Genomic DNA, 19,557 nt, shown 5'->3' on the forward strand with positions numbered 1-19,557 from the left:
TAAATCTTAAAGAGTAAAGAAAGAAGATTTAGAATGAAGCAAGGAACCAATTAACATCAATTAAGCTCTGAACAAGAGGATTAAAATTATTAAAATCATCATCATTATTTCATAATCAAAGTGGTCCTGCTAATTAAAGTCATTATAGACCTTAACTATAGTATTATGACTATGTATGCCTCAATTATATGCAACTTCACGTACTAGTGTTAGGACACTGACCAACATCATGTCACTTACTAATATATTGTCATTTTGTTCATAATTAGCAATTTTGTCATTACAAAATTATACTCCCTCTGTCCCGGTCATTTGTTGTCCTTTTCCATTTTGGGGTGTCTCGGTCATTTGTTGTCCTTTCTATTTTAAGAATGAATTTGATGAGTAATTTGATCATTCACATTCAATTTATTCCACATGTCATTTAGTAACTGACCCCTTCCCCCTTTCCTTGGTCTTTGTGCCAAAACCAAAGGACAACAAATGACCGGGACGGAGGGAGTAGTTATTTTGTTGATTGAGACGGTAAATTAATTAAGTACTCCAAGTAATTGACATAATAATAAGTTTAAAGTTCGATAAACTTTCTTTTCTAAGCATAAATAATTAGATAGTCCGTCAAACTTTTTTTTGGTGACGAGGGAACCCGCAGTAGTTACCTTTGATGTTCACGGGCTAAACCACATTGTCAAACTTCTTCAAGATACACAAATTGAATTAAACTACTCTATTTAAACACTGAAGTAGAGCTAGACACACTAAAACTTTATAACCTCGTGTTATTTGTATTTAGACAGAAACGTTTATATGTCAATTACAAGCCAACAATTATAGAACTCTCCAACATGTCATTAAGACATTAATTAACCCTTTTTATCACAAATCATAAATGAAATTTGTTGACAAATCATAAATGAAAGTTGACAAAAAAAAACAAATCATAAATGAAATTATGATACTGGGGTCTGGGGTTACATTAGGAAAATAGTACTAGTAAGATTTTCTTAAGACTTTTACAAACAAGCAACAATTCAACATTTTCCTATGTAAGTGTACATAGAAAATTAGTGTTAAAAAATGTGTATTTTTGAATTATTTTAGATCTATTTACACTTACGATCGCCACAAATAAGAATGCGTATATGAAAATTTTTCAACATGACACTCACTCAAGAAGAGCGTGGGTAAACTAGTCCAAAAACTTAAAGACCTACAAAAACCCCACTTACCAATCCAACCAAAAATGCCAAACTAACTTAAACTGTCAGTATGAAAATGACCAAAATAACCTTCCATGTCTTTACAACACACTGCAAAATATTTATCTAGACATTGAAATTTCCACCTTCTTCATTCTCTATCATCTCTCTTACTTCTTCAAATATTCACATCATTTTCAATCTCAAATCTTTTATTATAAAAAATTATAAATTAATCATACTCCTATATTACATTAAATACTCTATTATAAAACCCATAAAATATTTTCAAAAAATAATATCAAAGTTCTGAGCTTTTTTTAAATTTCACCCACAAAAAATTGCAGATTTTTAGTGTTTTATAGTGATGAAATTCAACCATTTAAACAATGTTGCATAATTTATGAAGTTTTATTTGGAGTATTTCATATTATTCCTCCGTTTTTCACGCCCTCGTTTGCTACAAAGGATTCAACATTTCAATGCTTAGGTTATTACTCATTATTATTTAAATTCAACATTTTTGTCTCTTCACATTGTTGTTTGTACTATACTTTTATGTGGGTTCAATTTACTATGTAAATGTTTATATAATCAGTACTCCGTAATTACTATGTAAGACCGTCTTATGCAAGGGTTCTGTTTTTAACCAATAAAAGGGCCGGTTACGTCGTAAGACGTCTTATTCTATAATTTGTGTTATATAATACGTCTAATACGAGTAATTTTTAAACAAAGATAGGTTCTTTGGTCTTTCCATGTTTCTTTCTCAAGCAAGTTTATATCTTTCTTCTTGTAGTAATGTTCTCATATGATTGATGCAAGTTGCAGGAATAGGTAATTATTTTGAGGGTATTTTGTTTCTGGGTCTGTGTTTTTTACTGTGTTGGTGAGAATAATAGTGTTTTAACTGCTGTTATTTGTCTGAAAGGTAGAAAAAAGCTGGTACATTGTTGTTTTGTTTTCTTCTGATTTTTGTCTGTATTTTGATAATTTTTTCCTGTTTTTGGTAATGCTGCATTCTTGACATGATATACAACGATGTTTTACTGTTTGCCTTACTGTTATTTCATTTTGTTGTTAGTTTTCATGATTTACTGTGTTTTTTGTGTTCTAAGTGAAACATTTGAGGTGGGTTTTGGTTAATTTTTTGGCTTATTTTGTACAGGATTGGGTTTTGATACATTGCTTTGGGAGGTAAGTTGTTGAATTAGTTGGTAAGTGATGGACGGGCGGCGACATTCTGTAGATGTGCCTATATCAAAGACTCTAGTGGCACTTAGAAGGGTTAGATCATTAAGGGATCCATCGACTAATTCGATGAGCAAGTTCTGTAATTTAGCTGAGAGTATTAATTGGGATACTAATTCCTGTAATGGGATTTCTCTGAGATTTGGGAATGGTTGCTTAGAAGGTGTTACTAACAATGCTGGGTGGGAATTGAGCAAAGTTTTAGGTACTTGTGGAGAGGAAGAAGAAACTGTAAAGGATGTCGAGTCAAATGATTACTCTCCTAAATCTGTTTGTAAGTCAAATATTAGGACAAGTGGGTGTGTTAGATCAGGGTTTATTGTTGCTGAGGCCAAAGGCAAGGAGGAGGATCAGAGGGATAATGCATTAGAGTTAGCTTGTATTTCTCCTTCGAATGGTCATCTTGAAGATGTCGATTCTAACCATGATTCAACAACGCGGTCTTCCCCAGTACATGGCAAAAAACTATGTGCAAAGCCAAATAAAGGTTATAGATATAAGAGTTCACATGGATCAGTGGGTGATTTTGTAAGTCGAGCAGGCAGCCCATCCCTTTTTGCTAGTGATCTTATGCTAGAAGGGTCAACTCGTAGCCCATCATTATTTGCGAATGATGAGCTTGATGCTCTAGATCAGGAGTATCGTGGTTGTGGCATATCGTGTTGTTGGTCAAGAACTCCTAGATATAGAGATTCCAATCTTGCTTCTGATGCTGAAGAGTATCCATTAATTTCAGGGGAAACTGGTGATACTGATACGTCTGAAAGAAGTAGGGGTTGGAAACACGTTAACAATGAATCTAGTCCATATTCTGATAGTCCTAGAAGTCTAAGTCAAAAGTTTAGGCCAAAATCCTTCGAGGAGCTAGTTGGACAAGGGGTTGCAGCACGGTCGCTTTTAGGTGCCATTTCAAAAGGGAGGATAACTTCTTTGTACATCTTCCATGGTCCACGTGGCACTGGCAAGACTTCAGCTTCCAGAATATTTGCTGCTGCGTTGAATTGTCTTTCTGTCCAGGAGCAAAGGCCGTGTGGATTATGCCAAGAGTGTGTGTTGTACTTTGCTGGTAGGAGTAGAGATGTTAAGGAAGTGGATACCGTGAGAATTAATCGCGCTGGTAAAGCAAGATCTCTTGTTAAAAATGCTTCCTTACCTCCAATATCATCAAAATTTAAGGTTTTTATTTTAGATGAATGTCATTTGCTTCGAGGTGAAACTTGGACAACTCTATTAACCAACCAGGATAGCTTTTCTCGACATGTCGTTTTTGTGATGGTCACTCCAGACGTGGATAAGCTACCAAGAAGCGTAGTTGCACGGTCTCAAAGATACCACTTTCCTAAGGTGAAAGACGTTGATGTCACAAACAGATTGAGTAAAATCTGTCACCAAGAAGGTTTGGAATTTGAGCAGGTCGCTTTAGAGTTCATTGCTGCTAAATCTAATGGTTCAATGCGAGATGCTGAAATGATGCTTGATCAGCTCAGTTTGCTTGGCAACCAAATTACTATGACCTTAGCGTATGAACTTGTGAGTGTTGAGTTATACATGTAACAATTAACTATTATTGCTCGTTTGTGTGGTGCCATTGACAAAAATTCACTCATCTGTCAAAAAATTTCAGGTTGGAAGTGTTTCAGATGATGAGCTTCTTGATTTACTTGACCTGGCTCTGTCAGCTGACACTTCAAATACAGTAAAAAAGGCAAGGGAGCTCATGAGATCGAGGATTGACCCTATGCAACTAATATCCCAACTAGCCAATATCATTATGGATGTTCTTGCTGGGAAATGTCAGGAAGAAGATTCTGAAGCCCGGAAGGCTTTTTTGAGAAAACATGCTTGTAAGTCAGCCAATAATTTTCCTTTTGAGCCAAACCATTAACATTATAACTAAATGAAGAATATACAGATTTGAGACGGTCTCAAATCTCATCCAATACTCACTGTGATGTGTGCTTGCTGAAATCTAGTCGTCTGGTTTTAGAAATTCTGTGGCATATGTACGGCAAGTATCCTTCTATATTAAGACATAGGTGTTGTATAGCTGATAGAAATTCCTAGCCCCGACAAGTCATGGTGCTATAAGCTACTGCATTGACATCCTAACTCGTAAGCTCAAAAGGGTCTTTCTCAGCCAGTAAACATATTTTTTTTTCTCTTGTACAGCTGAGATGGATTTACAGAAGCTTCGCCATGCATTGAAGACGCTTTCAGACAGTGAGAAACAACTAAGGATGTGCAAAAATCAAACAACATGGCTTACTGTAGCTCTACTGCAGTTAAACTCTATGGATCCCTCTTTCTCAGATCCAAACGAGTCAAGGTTATCCGTTAGAACTGCAAATTCTGAAGGTCAGTTTTGGTAACTCTTTGGTTATAAAGCAATTTATGTGCAACCTTGACTCTAGTATATATGTGGGCTATAAGTGAGGTGCAGTACTCTAACTTAGGCATTGATTAATTGGTTTTAGCTGCAGATGTTGACTGTTGCAGTACATCATCCCCTGGCGAGAGATCAAAGCATCGTGTTACATATGACTGTGATGTTGACCTGCGTAAAATAATGACACACGGAGAATGTGGAGGAACTCTTGAATCAATTTGGATCAGAGCTACTGAAATATGTCATTCGAGTTCACTTAAGAATCTGTTGCGCAAACGAGGGAAGCTCTCTTCTGTATGGGTTAAGAAAGGTATGTGCATATTCTAATTATGCTGCAACTATTTAAGAATTTTTTAGGAGCATGTCAAAATGTCAGCTTCTGAGTTTACATCAGCAAAATCTCAGTATTCTTTGACTTTGGAATGATGTTATACTGAAACTGTTTGTGCTTATTATATTGGTAAAATAGCAATCAGTTAATGTAATTATCACACACTATCTGAAAAGAAAGAGTATTTTGCCATGAGACTTTTGTTTATATATTTCACGGTAATTAAATTACACGCACACACACAGAACGCTGTGTCAGAATACATTATACCTCTGGCATTATGGCCGTCGAATGAAAAATGTTGCTGAAATCTTTTTGGACCTATTGACTCTAGAGCCACTCTTATCATTCCTCAATTTATACTTGTCTAGTTGTCTGCTAACCTTCACACTGACCTGCAGTAAGACGTGCAAAGTCATTTCCATTAAATGTCTTGTGTCCAGCAATGGCATTACCAACCAAGCTGACAAATCCAAGCTCAAGTCATGTTGATAGGTTTCGCATCCTGATTTGGTGCTGACAGCTTACAAATCACATGCTTTATAATGTGTTTAGCTTCAGTGCATGTAGTGTTAATTGCAAATGAAAAAGATGTGCTCCTTTCAGCTTGAGTGAATTTCAATGGGATTGTTTGTATGGCACTGCAGATCTGGCGGTGGTCGAACTGGAATTTCAACATGCAGATTATGCCTCCAAGGCCGAGAAATCCTGGAAGTTGATTGCAAGCTCACTTCAGTCTGTTCTCGGATGTAATGTGGAGATTAGGATCAACCTCACTGCTGGCTCTGCTAAACCGAAAAGATCATCTTTCAATTTGTTTAGTTGTTCCCGCAGGATTCATAAATCACAGCCCACTGAAAGTGGAAGTGATCGATTATCAGACGCCTCAAATCTTACCTCTGACAAAGCCACTATAGGGGATCGAAATGTTGATACTTGTTCATCCTGTGGATCCCAAATTTCTCATCCCTGCAGTCACAGAATGGTCAGCACTCTCAGAAACAATGACGGGAATGCACTCGTCACTGGAAAGTCTGGAGCATCTACTCCCCACAGAGTCTCACAAGACAGCATGTTAAGTGAGAACGGTTTTACCACTAACCTTGACCAGGAAAAAGGGTCCAGGATTATAACAGTTCAGGAGGAAGAGGTTCAGCCCAATTGTTTCCCTAAGACTATGAGACTCAGTAAGAAATTGACTTCATCCGAGGCTTCTGACTTGGTATGCTTGAAGGTCCAGCCCAAAAATAGTGGTAGACAAGCATCTTTTGATACATATATCTGCACTGACTATCCGTATATCCTAAGTAACGGGAGCAACAACAGTGACAATTCACGGCATGATGATAGGTGAGCTGTCTCTGTCCAACTTTATAACTATCGTAAATTATTTTCATAGTCATACAAGAAAGAGGCCTTGAGTCCATAAATGGCTTGGTCTTGGACGAGTAAAAATGCTTTATCAGTTCAGTTTGATCAAATCGTCAGCTCATTGTTACTCGAGTTATTTTCATTTTCATTTTTTTTTTCCGTTTTCAATGAAGCAAAATACTCATAAAGACATAAACTACGCTTCTTGTGTAGTAGCTGTCGTTAGATGCAATTCTTGATGCAATTTTCATCATAGGTCATCCAAAAGTAGCCTCTCCGTGTTAACAGTTAACACACGGCAGGGGTAAGGCTGCAAACCTATGAACTCCCATCTCTCTTGCCATTTACAGGAAGTCGGGGACCATTAACTTATCGAGGCATAGGGTTAATGTTATTAAAATCTACTCCCAAGTTAAAGTAGTTCTCTTGTTGAGATTATATCATGTGTCGAATTACTACTTTGTTTAAATCCAGTGAGCATTTATACTATCTTGACAATTATTATCAGTGACCATATCTAGTGTGACATAAACCTGAAAGAAAAACGCTCTTTATGTCCATCGTGCAGGAAACAGGAAGACGCAAAATCACTTTGCTGGGGAACGCCTCCCATTCCCACGAAGAAGGTAATCCATAGTTGTAGAATGGAATTGTATTTGGATATGCAACAACATTAATCTGTATCCTTTTCTTGTAAAGATTCAATGTTTTACTCGTAGTAATTAACAGTAGTATCCTGATATTTTATAGGCTTGGCAAATGAAGCAACAACGCCAAAGGTCGCATCTCGTGGAATGGGTCCTACCTTGTGCTGCAGCCAAGTAGAACATCAATATCCATTTCTCGACATCAAGCAATTTATTCAGGCGGGATGACAGATTGGCAGATGTGAGCTTTACTGATTATGCTTTTAACGAATTTAGTTGTAGGGAATACTTAGCATTATGATGTATAGTTTCATATTTTCCCTTGAGGAAGGTTATGATACTAAACGACTGGTGAACACGAATTAGTTTAAGGTGACGACAGTTACTCGCCATATTATGATGAGCAAACTCAGCGGTTTTACGCTGATTATATGCATATATTTTTTTTTCCCGAATGCAAATCGTGTGGTTTTTTAAGTTTCTGCTGTCTGGTTCATAGAGAAATTCATCATACATGCTCTGTGGTATTTTGATATGCGCGACTTTAGCTAAAAGGAATTGTTAAGAACCTGTAAGGTTTTTATAACAGAAAGCAATAGGTCTCTTGCAAGACGGTTTGTCGCTAGACCAACAAATAATCATTTCCACAGTTAAAACTAAAGGCGTAATTGGGTTGGTCTTCCGAAAAAACTTGGGACTTGGGAGTCTAAAGCATCATAATCTGTTTCAATAGCTGATCTGCAATGAATTGATAAGCATGCTGTGTTAAGTGTAGGCCATCCCAACTAACTCGACCGCTCGGGTTTGGACATGCTGTCACACCATCCGATCCACACATGATACAACATGGCTCGTACAATCCCTTTCTGTCAAACCCTACATTACGAAACAAATCATCTAAGTTCTCGAACACAAACCATAATTGAATTAACAATTTTCATCCGGTTTAAAAATGTCACTCACCTAGAGAACCACCATTCAGAAGTAGCAATCTAAGAGCAGAGAAATAATCTCCATAGATTATTTTAACACCAGGATAATGTTGTTGAAGGGATATTATCGCTTGTTGTAGCTGAAAATTATGGAACGATGCGAAGTCATTCCAGATCTTTAAGCATCCAAGCTCATCATACATAGCTGGATCATTACTCCCGAATGCAGCAAGACAAGTTGGCATGCATCCTGCCGGAAAGCTTCCTGGAACCACAATTCGTCTTGCGCCGAGATAAATCACTTCCTGTAGTTATACACTGTTATTACTGAAAAAGAGAGCTGTAAAAGCGTAAAACCTGTCTTCTTTGTTTTCTTATGTTACGACTTACGAGTCTCAGTCACAAATATTATTTAGAGATAACTGAATGAGATACCGTCTCTCATAAGTTGTTGTGAAGTTTCATACCGAGGCCTAGAATGAATGGAGCGAAAAATATACCCTGATGACTGTGCTTATAGCTTGAACCACATGAGGAACCAAACTTCGGAGTTGTTGTATAGTTTTGCCTGCAGATAGTCCGGAAATATAATCATTACCTCCAATTCCTCCTACTATGAATAGAGCATTTCCCATCCTTTGCTTGCATTCTGCAAAATAAACTCCTGATTCTTTATTTAAACTGACCAAATTGCTCATATAAGGATTTAAACTGATGATTCGATGAATGAACTATTTATTTACTGTGTGTAATTTAACCACGCGCGAAAGAAGTTACCTGAAGGGTTGAGGCAAATGGTGGCAAGGTGAGACTTGAACCAGCCAAGTTGTACAAGTAGAGAACTAGGTGTACCAAATGCAGTAATATTTCGAAACTTGAGATAGGAAACATCAAGCGCGGTTGCTCCAACAACAGCAAAGTTAGCTCCATGACTAAAGTTTCCAAACTTATCCAAATACGGACTCAGAAATGGTAGCTTTAATGCCCAAGCTGTACAATATTTAAAGATAATTAGAATGAACATCTTCATTATCGAGTTACTCCGCCTGTCTCACAATACGTCGAAAAAGTATGTTTTGGGGTAGGAAACATCAAGCGCGGTTGTTCCGAGTTTTGGGTTACTTTTATTTCAGTCCATACGTCGAAAAAGTATGTTTTTTAAATGAAATTTCGTAAAGTGGATTTTAAGACTATTTGCACATAAAAAGTGCTTTTGGTATAAAGGGAGAGCCACAAGGATGATTTTGATGTTGACGGGATTTGAACCGAGCGTAATGAGTGAAAGTAGAGTAATGAATTTTTATAGGCAACTTACCAAAGTTATCTATCATAAGAAGACCGTCAGAGCAGCGACCCGTAGGATGATGAAAGAAAGTCTGACCATAGGGAGGCCGAGCGCAAACAACTGGACCGACCTCATGCATCAAATTTCCGGTGTCGGAAATTGAATCTCCAAACTGGTATATTGCTTCTATTCTTGGGATTTTAGCTTCATTTCTCGCTTCATTAAATGGGAGGAGAAGAATAAAGCACAAAAGGGATAGTGTACGAAAGGCTAACATGTTTTTGTAAAGATGTTTGTCTACCCATATTTTAAAGGTCATTAATGCTTTATATAGACATGACATTTCTTGAATGTGTTCACTGTTAACCATGTACGACGAAAATGAAGTTGATGCTCTGCACTGTAGCGGAATGATAGTCGCTTTAATGTCCAGCTTTAGTATAACGGTCTCACACAAGACTAACTACTACAGACTAGATAGTTTACATAGTTAGGGTATATGATATAAAACGAGGCCGTTGTATACATATAACGGTCTTATTTGACTTTTTGTGAAATCTGATTATAAGACTGTTTTAAATGAGTTTACTATTTCCGTAGTTATTTGTCTAATCAAATTTAGAGGCCATTTATGCAACAATAAAAATTCCTGAATGTGATTAATGAACTTGACATTCTAAAGGATTGCTACTCACATTCTGTCGGTGGTGAAATTATATGGTTTTGATGAACTCAAATGTCAGGGAACAATAGTTTGAAATCTGAACACAAGAACTTTAATTATCAGTAGTCATTATTCGTCGGTTGTCAGACGATAAATCGACAATGGAGGTCACTACTTTTTTTAAAAAAAAAAATCAAGAGGAATTTGGAGTCTGATCAAAAGCATTCTAATTTGTTATTTGGGCATGGTTTTTGACGATTTTAACATTATTTAATCAATTCCGAATGCATTATCAATTAGCATGTTTCTAATGAATTACAAGATGCCAAGAGAACAATGGAAGTGTCCAAGGAAGGATGAAGAACAAGCATTGAAAAAATAGCACGAGAAAGCATTCCAAGGATCAAGCAAAGCACGAAAGAAAAGCGCACTACAGCAAGGAACTCGCACGGTGCGACTTTTCTGGGTTTCATGCCGTTTTGTGTTACGAGCTTTTCCTGTGTTAAGCCCATGATTATTAGGTTACGTTAGACTATAACTAGGATGTTTTCAAGTAGGTTACATCTGATGCTCACTTTTAATTAATCAAGTTGTAATTTGGGAATTATTCATTTTTTATTGGGTTTAGATCTACTATGGAGAACTAATCTCCTATTCTTAATCCGACTCAAAGGTGTAATCTTGGTTGTAAGACTCCTTAATCTTTCCTTAATTATTATTATTGTTCTTAATCTCTTGTGTTTAATTGCTTAATTTTGGAATCCTTGTTAGATTATTGTGATTAAGTGTGATTTCCTTATTACTTAATCTTTCCAAGTTCCTTAATTTACATGTTGTTGGGTTTATTAAGTGTGATTTCCTTGTAATTCCATGTTGCAACAACTTGTTATTAGACTAATGAATGTGATTTCTTCTTGGTTTAATTAACATTAGAGAGATTAAGTTGTGATTGCTCATTAATTGTGATTTCATTGTGAGCAATTACACCTATTAGATTCCTATTGCTTCATCTTCTTGTTAATTAATCTATGTGTGTGATTTCCACTAGAGGAGTTAATAAGTTGGGTCAATTATTAAGTGTGATTTCCTTGTGATTGACTTCTAATTAAGGGAATTTGGAGATTTAATATCACTAATAGGACAATAATATTAATTAGAAGGATTGATTGAGTGGTTTTATCAACTAAAGTGCCTAAATTTGGGTCGGATTAAGTCTCTCTTAAAACTGATTAATTTCCATCTTAAAACTCTTGATCGATTGCTTGCCTCATACTCTTGTTTGAATTTTTGTCTTGCTCTTGTTACAATTGAAAACCAAACCAAAAAAACCCCCTTTTTACATATTTGTTGTTACCTTATCACAATTGTTTTAATTACTCTTTTAATTTCACTATTGCTAAACCCCTTCTCTTGGGTTCGACCCCTTTGATTGCTACTTAATAGTTTAGAATTAGTGTTAATTAGTATGCTTTGTGGTATATAAATTGTTAATTTGGCCGTCTTTTATTGCGACATTTTAGGCGTGTCAGTAGGTCCGATTGTTATTGCGCGAATAGTATCCTTTCCGATTGATCTGAGCAGCATAAGTTAGTATTTCATAAATCAATATTAGTCGATAAAAAAACCGACAATGTAGATTACACAAGACATCATTCTTTTTCAGAAGCAGCTTAGAGTTTAAATTACATTTTTCTAATTTGTTTCAATAACTGATTTGCAACATACTGATAAGCATGTTGTGTCATGTGTAGGCCATCCCAACTCACTCGAGAACTCGGGTTAGGGCATGATGTTCCAGCTGGTGAACCGCAATTGCTACAACACGGCGTGTACAGTCCATTTGGGTCAAAACCTGCAACACAATGAAATCATCTCAGTTCTCGATTCAGAAAGTTTAACGATTCAGTAAGTAAGTCTCATGTAACACGGTTAAACAGAAATGTGTCTCAGACTCACCAAGAGCAGGAGCATTCCGCATTAGTGAATACAGAGCAGAGAAATAATCTCCATAGACTACTCTAACACCGGGATTTTGTCGTTGAATGTTTATTATTGCACCCTGGAGTTGTGAATTATGGAATGCTGCAAACTCATTCCAGCTCTTCAGACAACCAAGGTCATCATACGAAGGATCACCAACCCTGATTCCAGCACCACAAATCGGCATACAACCTACTGGAAAGCTTCCAGGAACTATGATCCGTCTTGCCCCGAGATTGATCACTTCCTGCATTTAAAATCTCGTTCGATAAATTACCACAGTCGAGATAGAGTTATCTTTAACCATCACATGCGCGACAGCAACATAAGACGATGTTTAGGCATGGTCGATACATAAGGCCAAAAACCGATATTAATGGTAGAACATGTGACACCTAAAATCTAATGTGGATGCCCATATAGATTGCCGTATTGTACAAGAAAGTTAAACACCAATAGAAAAGAATAAAAGTTATCCCCATAAAACATGCTAGTAAAACATATGAACCAAAATTAAGTTGTCTGTACGTACTGTATATTATCAAACACTCACATGTGCAACAATTGATGTCTAAAGTCGTTAACATAGCACATGTGAGGCCGAAACTTATAAATATCTTTCACACACAATAATAAAAAAAGTTAACAAATGACCGAGACAAAGGGAGTACAAATGAAAAATGTTTACCCTGACAACATTGCTTATGGCTTGAACAACATCAGGGACTAAACGGCGGAGATCTTGCAAATTTTCGCCTGCTAATCCCCCGGAATTATAATCGTCACCTCCGATTCCTCCCACTATGAATAATGCATTTCGAAGCTTCTGCCTACGTGCTGTGTAAAACCAACTCATTAATCTTTGAAACTATGGAAAGTGGTTTTTTATAGGTCATTGAGTTTACATCTTATTTCGGTTTTGGGTCATTTTGGCCGTATTATTTTAGATCCAGACCATAATAGGTTCAAATCATTTCGTGTCAAGTCAATTTTATCAGGTTGAGAACGCTCATTCTCGGTATATATAGTTATGCTCATTTAGTTATTTAGGTAACTGAATCACCCTCACGATAAAATGGGTAAATTGAGCGTATGTAATTAAATAAGAAAGTCCTACGATAAGTTACCTGACGGGTTTGTACAAGTTTTGTAAAGGTGAGACTTGAACCAGCCAAGTTGAACAAGTAGGGAACTAGTAGTACCAACTGCAGTAATTTTTTTTGCTGCAAGGAAGGAAATATCTAGTGCAGTTGCTCCAGCAACAGCAAAGTTGACTCCATGGGTAAAGTTCCCGGATCTAGCCAAATATGGATCCACTAATGGGAGTCGTAAAGCCCGAGCTGTTACACAAGTAAACTAGCGAATCAGGAGTTGATCTAGCTTAACCAGGGACCGTCAGTTTACGACCTGAACTTAGTGTTGAAATTCGGGCTAATCCGATTGTTATGCACTACATTACTTGTGTTTTCTATGTCATTATTCTTTTAAGTAATATAATTGTAAAAAAATTGAAAACTTATAAAATAAACATAAAAATTACTCCAGTAAATTACATAAAAAAGAAATAATCTTTCCAATATTCGTGGACCCATATAAGACAAGAGGTGAATCCAACAAGGCAACAATAATAAATCTAATCAATCTTGAAAATTACGGAGTATATTTATATAATTATATATTTATCGTCCGGTCAATTAGCGAGACCGAGATTTGCCTCAACATACTCCCATCAATTTTTTTATTTATAAAATAATATATTTATAAAAACATATGTCAGGAAGATAACATTTGGACCCAATATAATCGCGACAGCAAAACATTACTCGTATTATTAAGCACGTATAATTATAAAAAAAAAGGACCGTCTTACGGTGTGAAATTGTCTCTTTATTAGTTAACGGTCATTTACTACTATCAGGACATGAGTAACTTTTTTTCAAATCTAAGTATAAATTCCTTAGACAAAAGTGGGAGGTCCAAATATTTGGATTTGAAAGGAGAGAGTATATAAAAGCGGAAAATACGTACCAATGTGATCAACCATAAGAAGACCATCAGAGCAGCGACCAGTAGGATGATGAAAGAAAGTTTCACCATAAGGAGACATTCCGCAACCAACATTACCAGCCTGAAAAAAGACATTACCGGTATCGGAGATGGAATCTCCGAACTGGTAAATAGCATCAATCTTAGGGAAGGGAGCTGCATTGCCCCTACCATTGACACAAAGGAGAAGAGTACAGGAAATAATCAAGTATAATGTAGGAATGGCCTCCATTTTTATGTACATAAAGTAAGTGTTTTGATGGTTTTTGGTGCCAATCTACCAATGTTGGACACACTTTATATAACGGTAATAAAGGGTCTTAAATGCGGCAATGAAGACATGAAGTGAAGTCAAGGAAATAATAGTGTGCATATGTGTGACAGTTTGAGTGGCTACTCATGTGAGGGAATAGGGATCCTTTCACGTTATTTTAGTGTGAATGGAATTCAACTTATTTATTTATTTTGGTGTTTATTCGTGGTTCTGGCCCTTTTCCGTCTCGATTATCTATTTACCAAGAAGTGTAAGGTTTTATTCTTTTTGTCTGAAGAAAGCTAAATTGAACTGACTGAACCGAACTACTGAATTAAGTTAGGCTGAACTGAATGAAGTTGAAGTAAGAGATAATATATGAAGAGATGAGGTGAACTATACTGAATAAAGCTGAATTGAACTTAATAATAGAGCTGAGCTAAACTGAAATGAGTTGAAATTAAGTTAGAAAAAACAAGGCCTAAACTGTAATAGCAAATACTTAAGTGGTAAAGAGTGAACCATTTATAGGTCTTGTTATTAGATGACAAGTGGATGAAAATATATGTGGGTGATCAAATAATAACTCATCGAAAGCATTTCCAAAATAGAAAACTAAGATAAATAAATGAACGAGACATCTTTAAATGGAATAAGTAAACTAATGAATAGAACAGAAAAATTAATAATTAGTGTTTAGTTTATATATATTTAGCATTGTCAAACTAAAAATTTCTTAAATTAAAAGGGAATAGTAACAAATACAAGACATTTCAAAATAAAATAGGAATAACAAATGATTAGATGTTCGGAACTAGAGAAGCAAGAAAGAAAATGAAATAATATGGACGAATCGAAGAGCTTTTTTGGACGAATTGAAGCGATGGAATAATATGGTTGTTTAAACTATTTCTTTTCATACCCAAATAGTCCACAAATACTATCTTACAACCAGTTGTATATTAACATTGTACAACCGCCTCAAAGTTGTTGAGTTCTTTACACAAAGTTGTCGAGCTATTTTATAAGTTATTGAGCTAATTTAAAAAGTTATTGAGTTTAATAAATTATTCCTCTTAAGCTCAATAACTTTGTATTGTAACTCGACAATTTTGTTAGTAAAGCTCGACAACTTTATAACAAAACTCGACAACATTGAAAAGGTTGTACATAAACTACATACAACCAGTTGTATAATCTACTAATTGCAAATAGTCTTTCACATGTTTATTTTCTTATTTTTTTTTTGGAAATTCTTCATTTTCCTTCCGAGTATCTTGACAAGGATAATCCTACTTCTACGCAGGGTTCAAGGAAAGATATGAAAGCTCATTCCAATAAAGTACTCGGTACATTATACGGAAGATCTTCATTCCCATGTTTTATGATTTTATCAACTGAAGTTGACATTTTTGCATATGATTCTGATCCATAACTACTCTCTAAATTCAGTGGCGGAGCCAGGATTCGAAATTAGCGGGGGCGGAAAATTTCAGCGGGGGCGAAAGGGGAAATTTATAAGGGGGACCTCGGAAAAATTCGAAAATTTTAACTAAAATTTTCGAATTTTTCAAATGGCAGCGGGGCAACTGCCCCTGCTAGTCCCCCCTCGCTCCAGTCTCTAATTGACATGTGCAATGTGCAGAAACTTATACTTGATACTTTCGTAGTATTCATTCCACTACTTTAATCTTCTATTTTTGAGTTATACTAAAAAATTCACCAATTACCACACAAAACTTAAATTCAAAATCCATACATGAAGTATGAACAAGTAAAAATAATAGACCTAAACCATACACATGGACATTAGTGGGAGACTAATAATTTTAGTGTGAAGCCTTAATTAGTTCCTAAAAATGTGGCAAAATTAATGGGACAAAAACAAAGTTAATGGGAGTGATTAAGTCTTAAGTAAGAAGCTAATAATCGGGACTTTTTGGTTTCTGGCAAACCATGCGTATATGTTCCCCAACCCATGTTTAATTGTACGAAGTGGTGGGTTCCGACAATTTCAGCAGGAATGGCGCTAGATTCAGGATCAATCATCCCTGCCTCATTTGTCAACAAAACACATTTAGTACTTTTTTGTTTTTCAAGTCGACAAATCAATTTACCTTTTTTTTTTTTGGACGGAAATGGTCCTTTTTCATTTTTAATAATTTCCTAGGATTTACTTTTATGCAATTTTGATCATACTTTAAAGTGTGGGTTAGGCCAGACTAGCCGCAGGATGGCTACGATAGAGTGACCTGAGCCCGACCATGAGGAGGGGTCGGGATGGAGTGGGATCCCACATGTCTTGGCTAGTTGGCTTAGACCGAGCCTAAATAAGCTCTTTTTTTTTTTTTCCCCTATGAACCCTCTGGGTTGGGAGACTTTGGCATGAGCTTGACCTAGTTAGCAGGTCAGGTGAAAATTCGGCCCGAGATAGGAGATTGGGCCAAGCTGGCACGCCTATACCTGGATCTAAATGAGCTACTCGGCCCGAAAACCCTGGCCTGAAGCCGAATTGAGGAACCGAGTTTGAGCCTAAATCCGAATTGACTAAACCTTATTAGACCCGACGCGAAATGTATATTACTGCATTGATCGTTATCCTTATATAAATTGATAACAATCCACCTGAAAACGACTCAGCCTTAATTCTTGCAAATCCGACACAATGCAAACTCGAATTAACTCGACCTGATTGCCCCGTTTATGAGGTCTAGGCACACCGCATTGACCAAGTCAAACTGTAATCATATTTTCTTCGCATTAAAATTTTATATTTATTAAAATATAACTTAATAAAGAGTAAATAACTATTAATAAAGATAAATATTTCGATACGAGTACCATGTTAGGATCATTTGTAAGTCAACAATTTTATGGTCAGATTTTGAAAGTTAAACATAGAATATGAGGGTCGTTTGGCAAAAGTCTATTTGTTCCAACTTCCAAACTACTAAACCAAACCAAAAAGTTGATAAAAAATCGTTTCCTCGAAGAAAAAAATAATACAAATCATGAGAAAACCTAACGCATGGCCTACCAACCAAATCAATTAAATTCCTCTTCTTATAGAAAGACACATAACCTATTAAGTTAGCATAAATTAGGGATACGATTATGAAGGGGAGGGGGCACAAAAGTTTGGTAAACTTTGAGCAAAAAATTGAAAATTACTAATTTCTTACGTGAAACAGTTTTACAAACGATTTAATATAATATTCTCTATTAAAAATCAACATCACTCTACATTTTTTTTTTTGTGAAATGAGTACTTCTGTACATTATAGTGTGAGATAAAATGATTAAACTCAAAACCTATTATCTATAATACCTTCAACTTTACCATTAGGATAGAACATTTCTCTCCATAATTAAGACATCCATTGCCACAAATGTACAACGCAATGCTCTGAAGTATAATGACAATGATTTGGTTTACATTTGAGATTTTGTATCCTCCCCTAAAATCCAAATCTTCCACCACCATCGCTTTCATCCCCTCACTTTATTTTCTCTCCGATTTTTATCCAAACACTCCCTAAATTTGACCATTTTTATACGACATTTTGAAGGGGAACGTGATTGGTCGGGACCTTAATCTTGTCCATTGCTAACTAGACCCTTTACCCTAGGCCTTAACAAACTCAATTGCCAAATAATGAGCTAATTACATGGTTGTCACTACATGGGCGGTTGAAAAATGAAAACTAGTTTGGGGCCGGGTCTCTACTAGCTAGTCTATAGACAATTAGACATGGCATGCTTGCAATGTAATGATAGCCACTAAGATGATAATATTAATCATTTGTTGTTTGTGTGTGAATTAAGTAAGCATATTATTGCTTTGGAAATACTCCCTAGTCCGTACATTACACGACCAGCTAGTATGGCACAATGCCACCATGCTACACACGTAAAGATTAGAGCATATTCAGGGACGTAATTAATACGGAGTATGCTGTATGTGTGTATTGTATTAGGGTCAAGAATGATGTAATGCTGAGAATTCGAGATCCGAATGGGTATTCGCATCAAAATGAGAAAACAAATTACGTATTTTGGGTGTTCCATGAGCCACAATGCCATAACAATAATATACACGTAAACGACCATTTGAGTTGAACTTGCAATCTATATATCATCATCCATTGTAAATTAATTAGTCTTAAGACAAGGCCCTGTCGTTCTTTTCAGTTGAAAGGAGTTGAACTGAACTGAATGTAGTTGACCTGAACTGAATTTAATAAAACTGAGCTAAACGGAATGTAACTGAAGTTTGAGTTAATTTGTGAAGAGATGAACTAAACGAAATTAGGCCGAGCTGAAATTGATCACTCAATGTCGTTCAAGGATCATATATCATTGTTGGGACGTTCCCTCCTACATGGAGGATGAGCCCATTCAATTGGGTTAGCTACATATATTATTATTGCTAGCTTATGTGACAGTTTCTAGTAAGGATGTCTATTTCCGTCTTTGCCCTTACTAATGTGAGGCTTCTTTGAGAAGCTACTAAAAACAATTTGAGGCCACAAATATCAGATAACAACAACACACAAAAATAGAAACTTGAGAAATCTAGAGAAAGTAATACCAATCCCGTATACCCCCAAAAATCTCAAATTTGAAGATTCGATTCCAGCATCATACGAGCTCGGATTGCCGCCAAATTTTGGGAGGTTGTTCATACATCCAAGAGGAAGGTTTCTGCTAATTTTTATGCCATTTGGACTTCTCTAGACTGGTATTCTCGTTCTGCTTTGTTTGTGTAGTTTTATGTTTGTATACTGCTACTTGGCGATGTTTCTTGTGATTTATCGTGTTCTTGAGTTTGTGGCTGCCTCTAGTAGTGACTAGGGAGGACTAATTTCTGTACCCACTTTGATTCTTGTTGATTAGTGGAAGGGCTTGGTGTCGGCTTACGACATCCGTGGTTTTTCCCACATCGGGTTTCCACGTAATTCTTGTGTCTTGTTTTTTCTTAGCTACTGTTTTTTAAAATTGTTTATTTGTCTTAGTATTGCTGCCAATTTCTTGTCAAAATTGCATTTTGGTTAATTTCCATCTTACGACACAAAAAGGGGAAAAGCCAGTGTATTAGTTTTTTCCGTTGTGCGTTTGTCTACTCTGCTCCCTTTTCCCAACAATCACTAATTTGTATTAGAGAATCAACTTGTGTATAAGTTGGATTTGAGTATTAGACCATGATCTCTGC

The 19,557-nt window shown here is 36.2% G+C and overlaps 3 protein-coding genes across 5 annotated transcripts; 1 reads left to right on the forward strand and 2 right to left on the reverse strand.

Moving 5' to 3' along the window:
- The first annotated feature begins 1,036 nt into the window (after nucleotides 1-1,036).
- On the forward strand, nucleotides 1,037-7,646 carry LOC141612837 (protein STICHEL-like 2). 3 transcript variants are annotated; one of them, XM_074431586.1, is made up of 8 exons: nucleotides 1,037-1,689; nucleotides 2,368-3,980; nucleotides 4,075-4,294; nucleotides 4,620-4,805; nucleotides 4,925-5,146; nucleotides 5,815-6,517; nucleotides 7,107-7,164; nucleotides 7,289-7,646. In XM_074431586.1, exons 2-8 carry the CDS (start codon nucleotides 2,424-2,426, stop codon nucleotides 7,361-7,363), a joined length of 3,021 nt encoding a protein of 1,006 aa, XP_074287687.1. In that variant the 5' UTR covers nucleotides 1,037-1,689; nucleotides 2,368-2,423; the 3' UTR covers nucleotides 7,364-7,646. The 3 variants fall into 3 exon arrangements, with proteins under 3 accessions (XP_074287687.1, XP_074287695.1, XP_074287690.1); XM_074431594.1 differs by having other exon boundaries at nucleotides 1,313-1,689; nucleotides 4,931-5,146; XM_074431589.1 differs by lacking the exon at nucleotides 1,037-1,689 and adding an exon at nucleotides 1,738-2,036.
- An 82-nt stretch (nucleotides 7,647-7,728) lies between these two features.
- Nucleotides 7,729-9,701, reverse strand: LOC141612850 (acetylajmalan esterase-like). Its single transcript, XM_074431601.1, has 5 exons — nucleotides 9,433-9,701; nucleotides 8,895-9,107; nucleotides 8,618-8,766; nucleotides 8,149-8,422; nucleotides 7,729-8,061 (listed from the first exon to the last, which is right to left on the reverse strand). The coding sequence occupies exons 1-5, from the start codon at nucleotides 9,677-9,679 to the stop codon at nucleotides 7,892-7,894; spliced, it is 1,053 nt and encodes a 350-aa protein (XP_074287702.1). The 5' UTR covers nucleotides 9,680-9,701; the 3' UTR covers nucleotides 7,729-7,891.
- Nucleotides 9,702-11,640: 1,939 nt separating this feature from the next.
- Nucleotides 11,641-14,525, reverse strand: LOC141612857 (acetylajmalan esterase-like). Its single transcript, XM_074431610.1, has 5 exons — nucleotides 14,075-14,525; nucleotides 13,174-13,386; nucleotides 12,735-12,883; nucleotides 12,023-12,293; nucleotides 11,641-11,918 (listed from the first exon to the last, which is right to left on the reverse strand). The coding sequence occupies exons 1-5, from the start codon at nucleotides 14,334-14,336 to the stop codon at nucleotides 11,749-11,751; spliced, it is 1,065 nt and encodes a 354-aa protein (XP_074287711.1). The 5' UTR covers nucleotides 14,337-14,525; the 3' UTR covers nucleotides 11,641-11,748.
- Between the last annotated feature and the right edge of the window lie 5,032 nt (nucleotides 14,526-19,557).

This window comes from Silene latifolia, chromosome 1, assembly GCF_048544455.1.
Source record: "Silene latifolia isolate original U9 population chromosome 1, ASM4854445v1, whole genome shotgun sequence".
Classification (NCBI taxonomy): Eukaryota; Viridiplantae; Streptophyta; class Magnoliopsida; order Caryophyllales; family Caryophyllaceae; genus Silene; species Silene latifolia.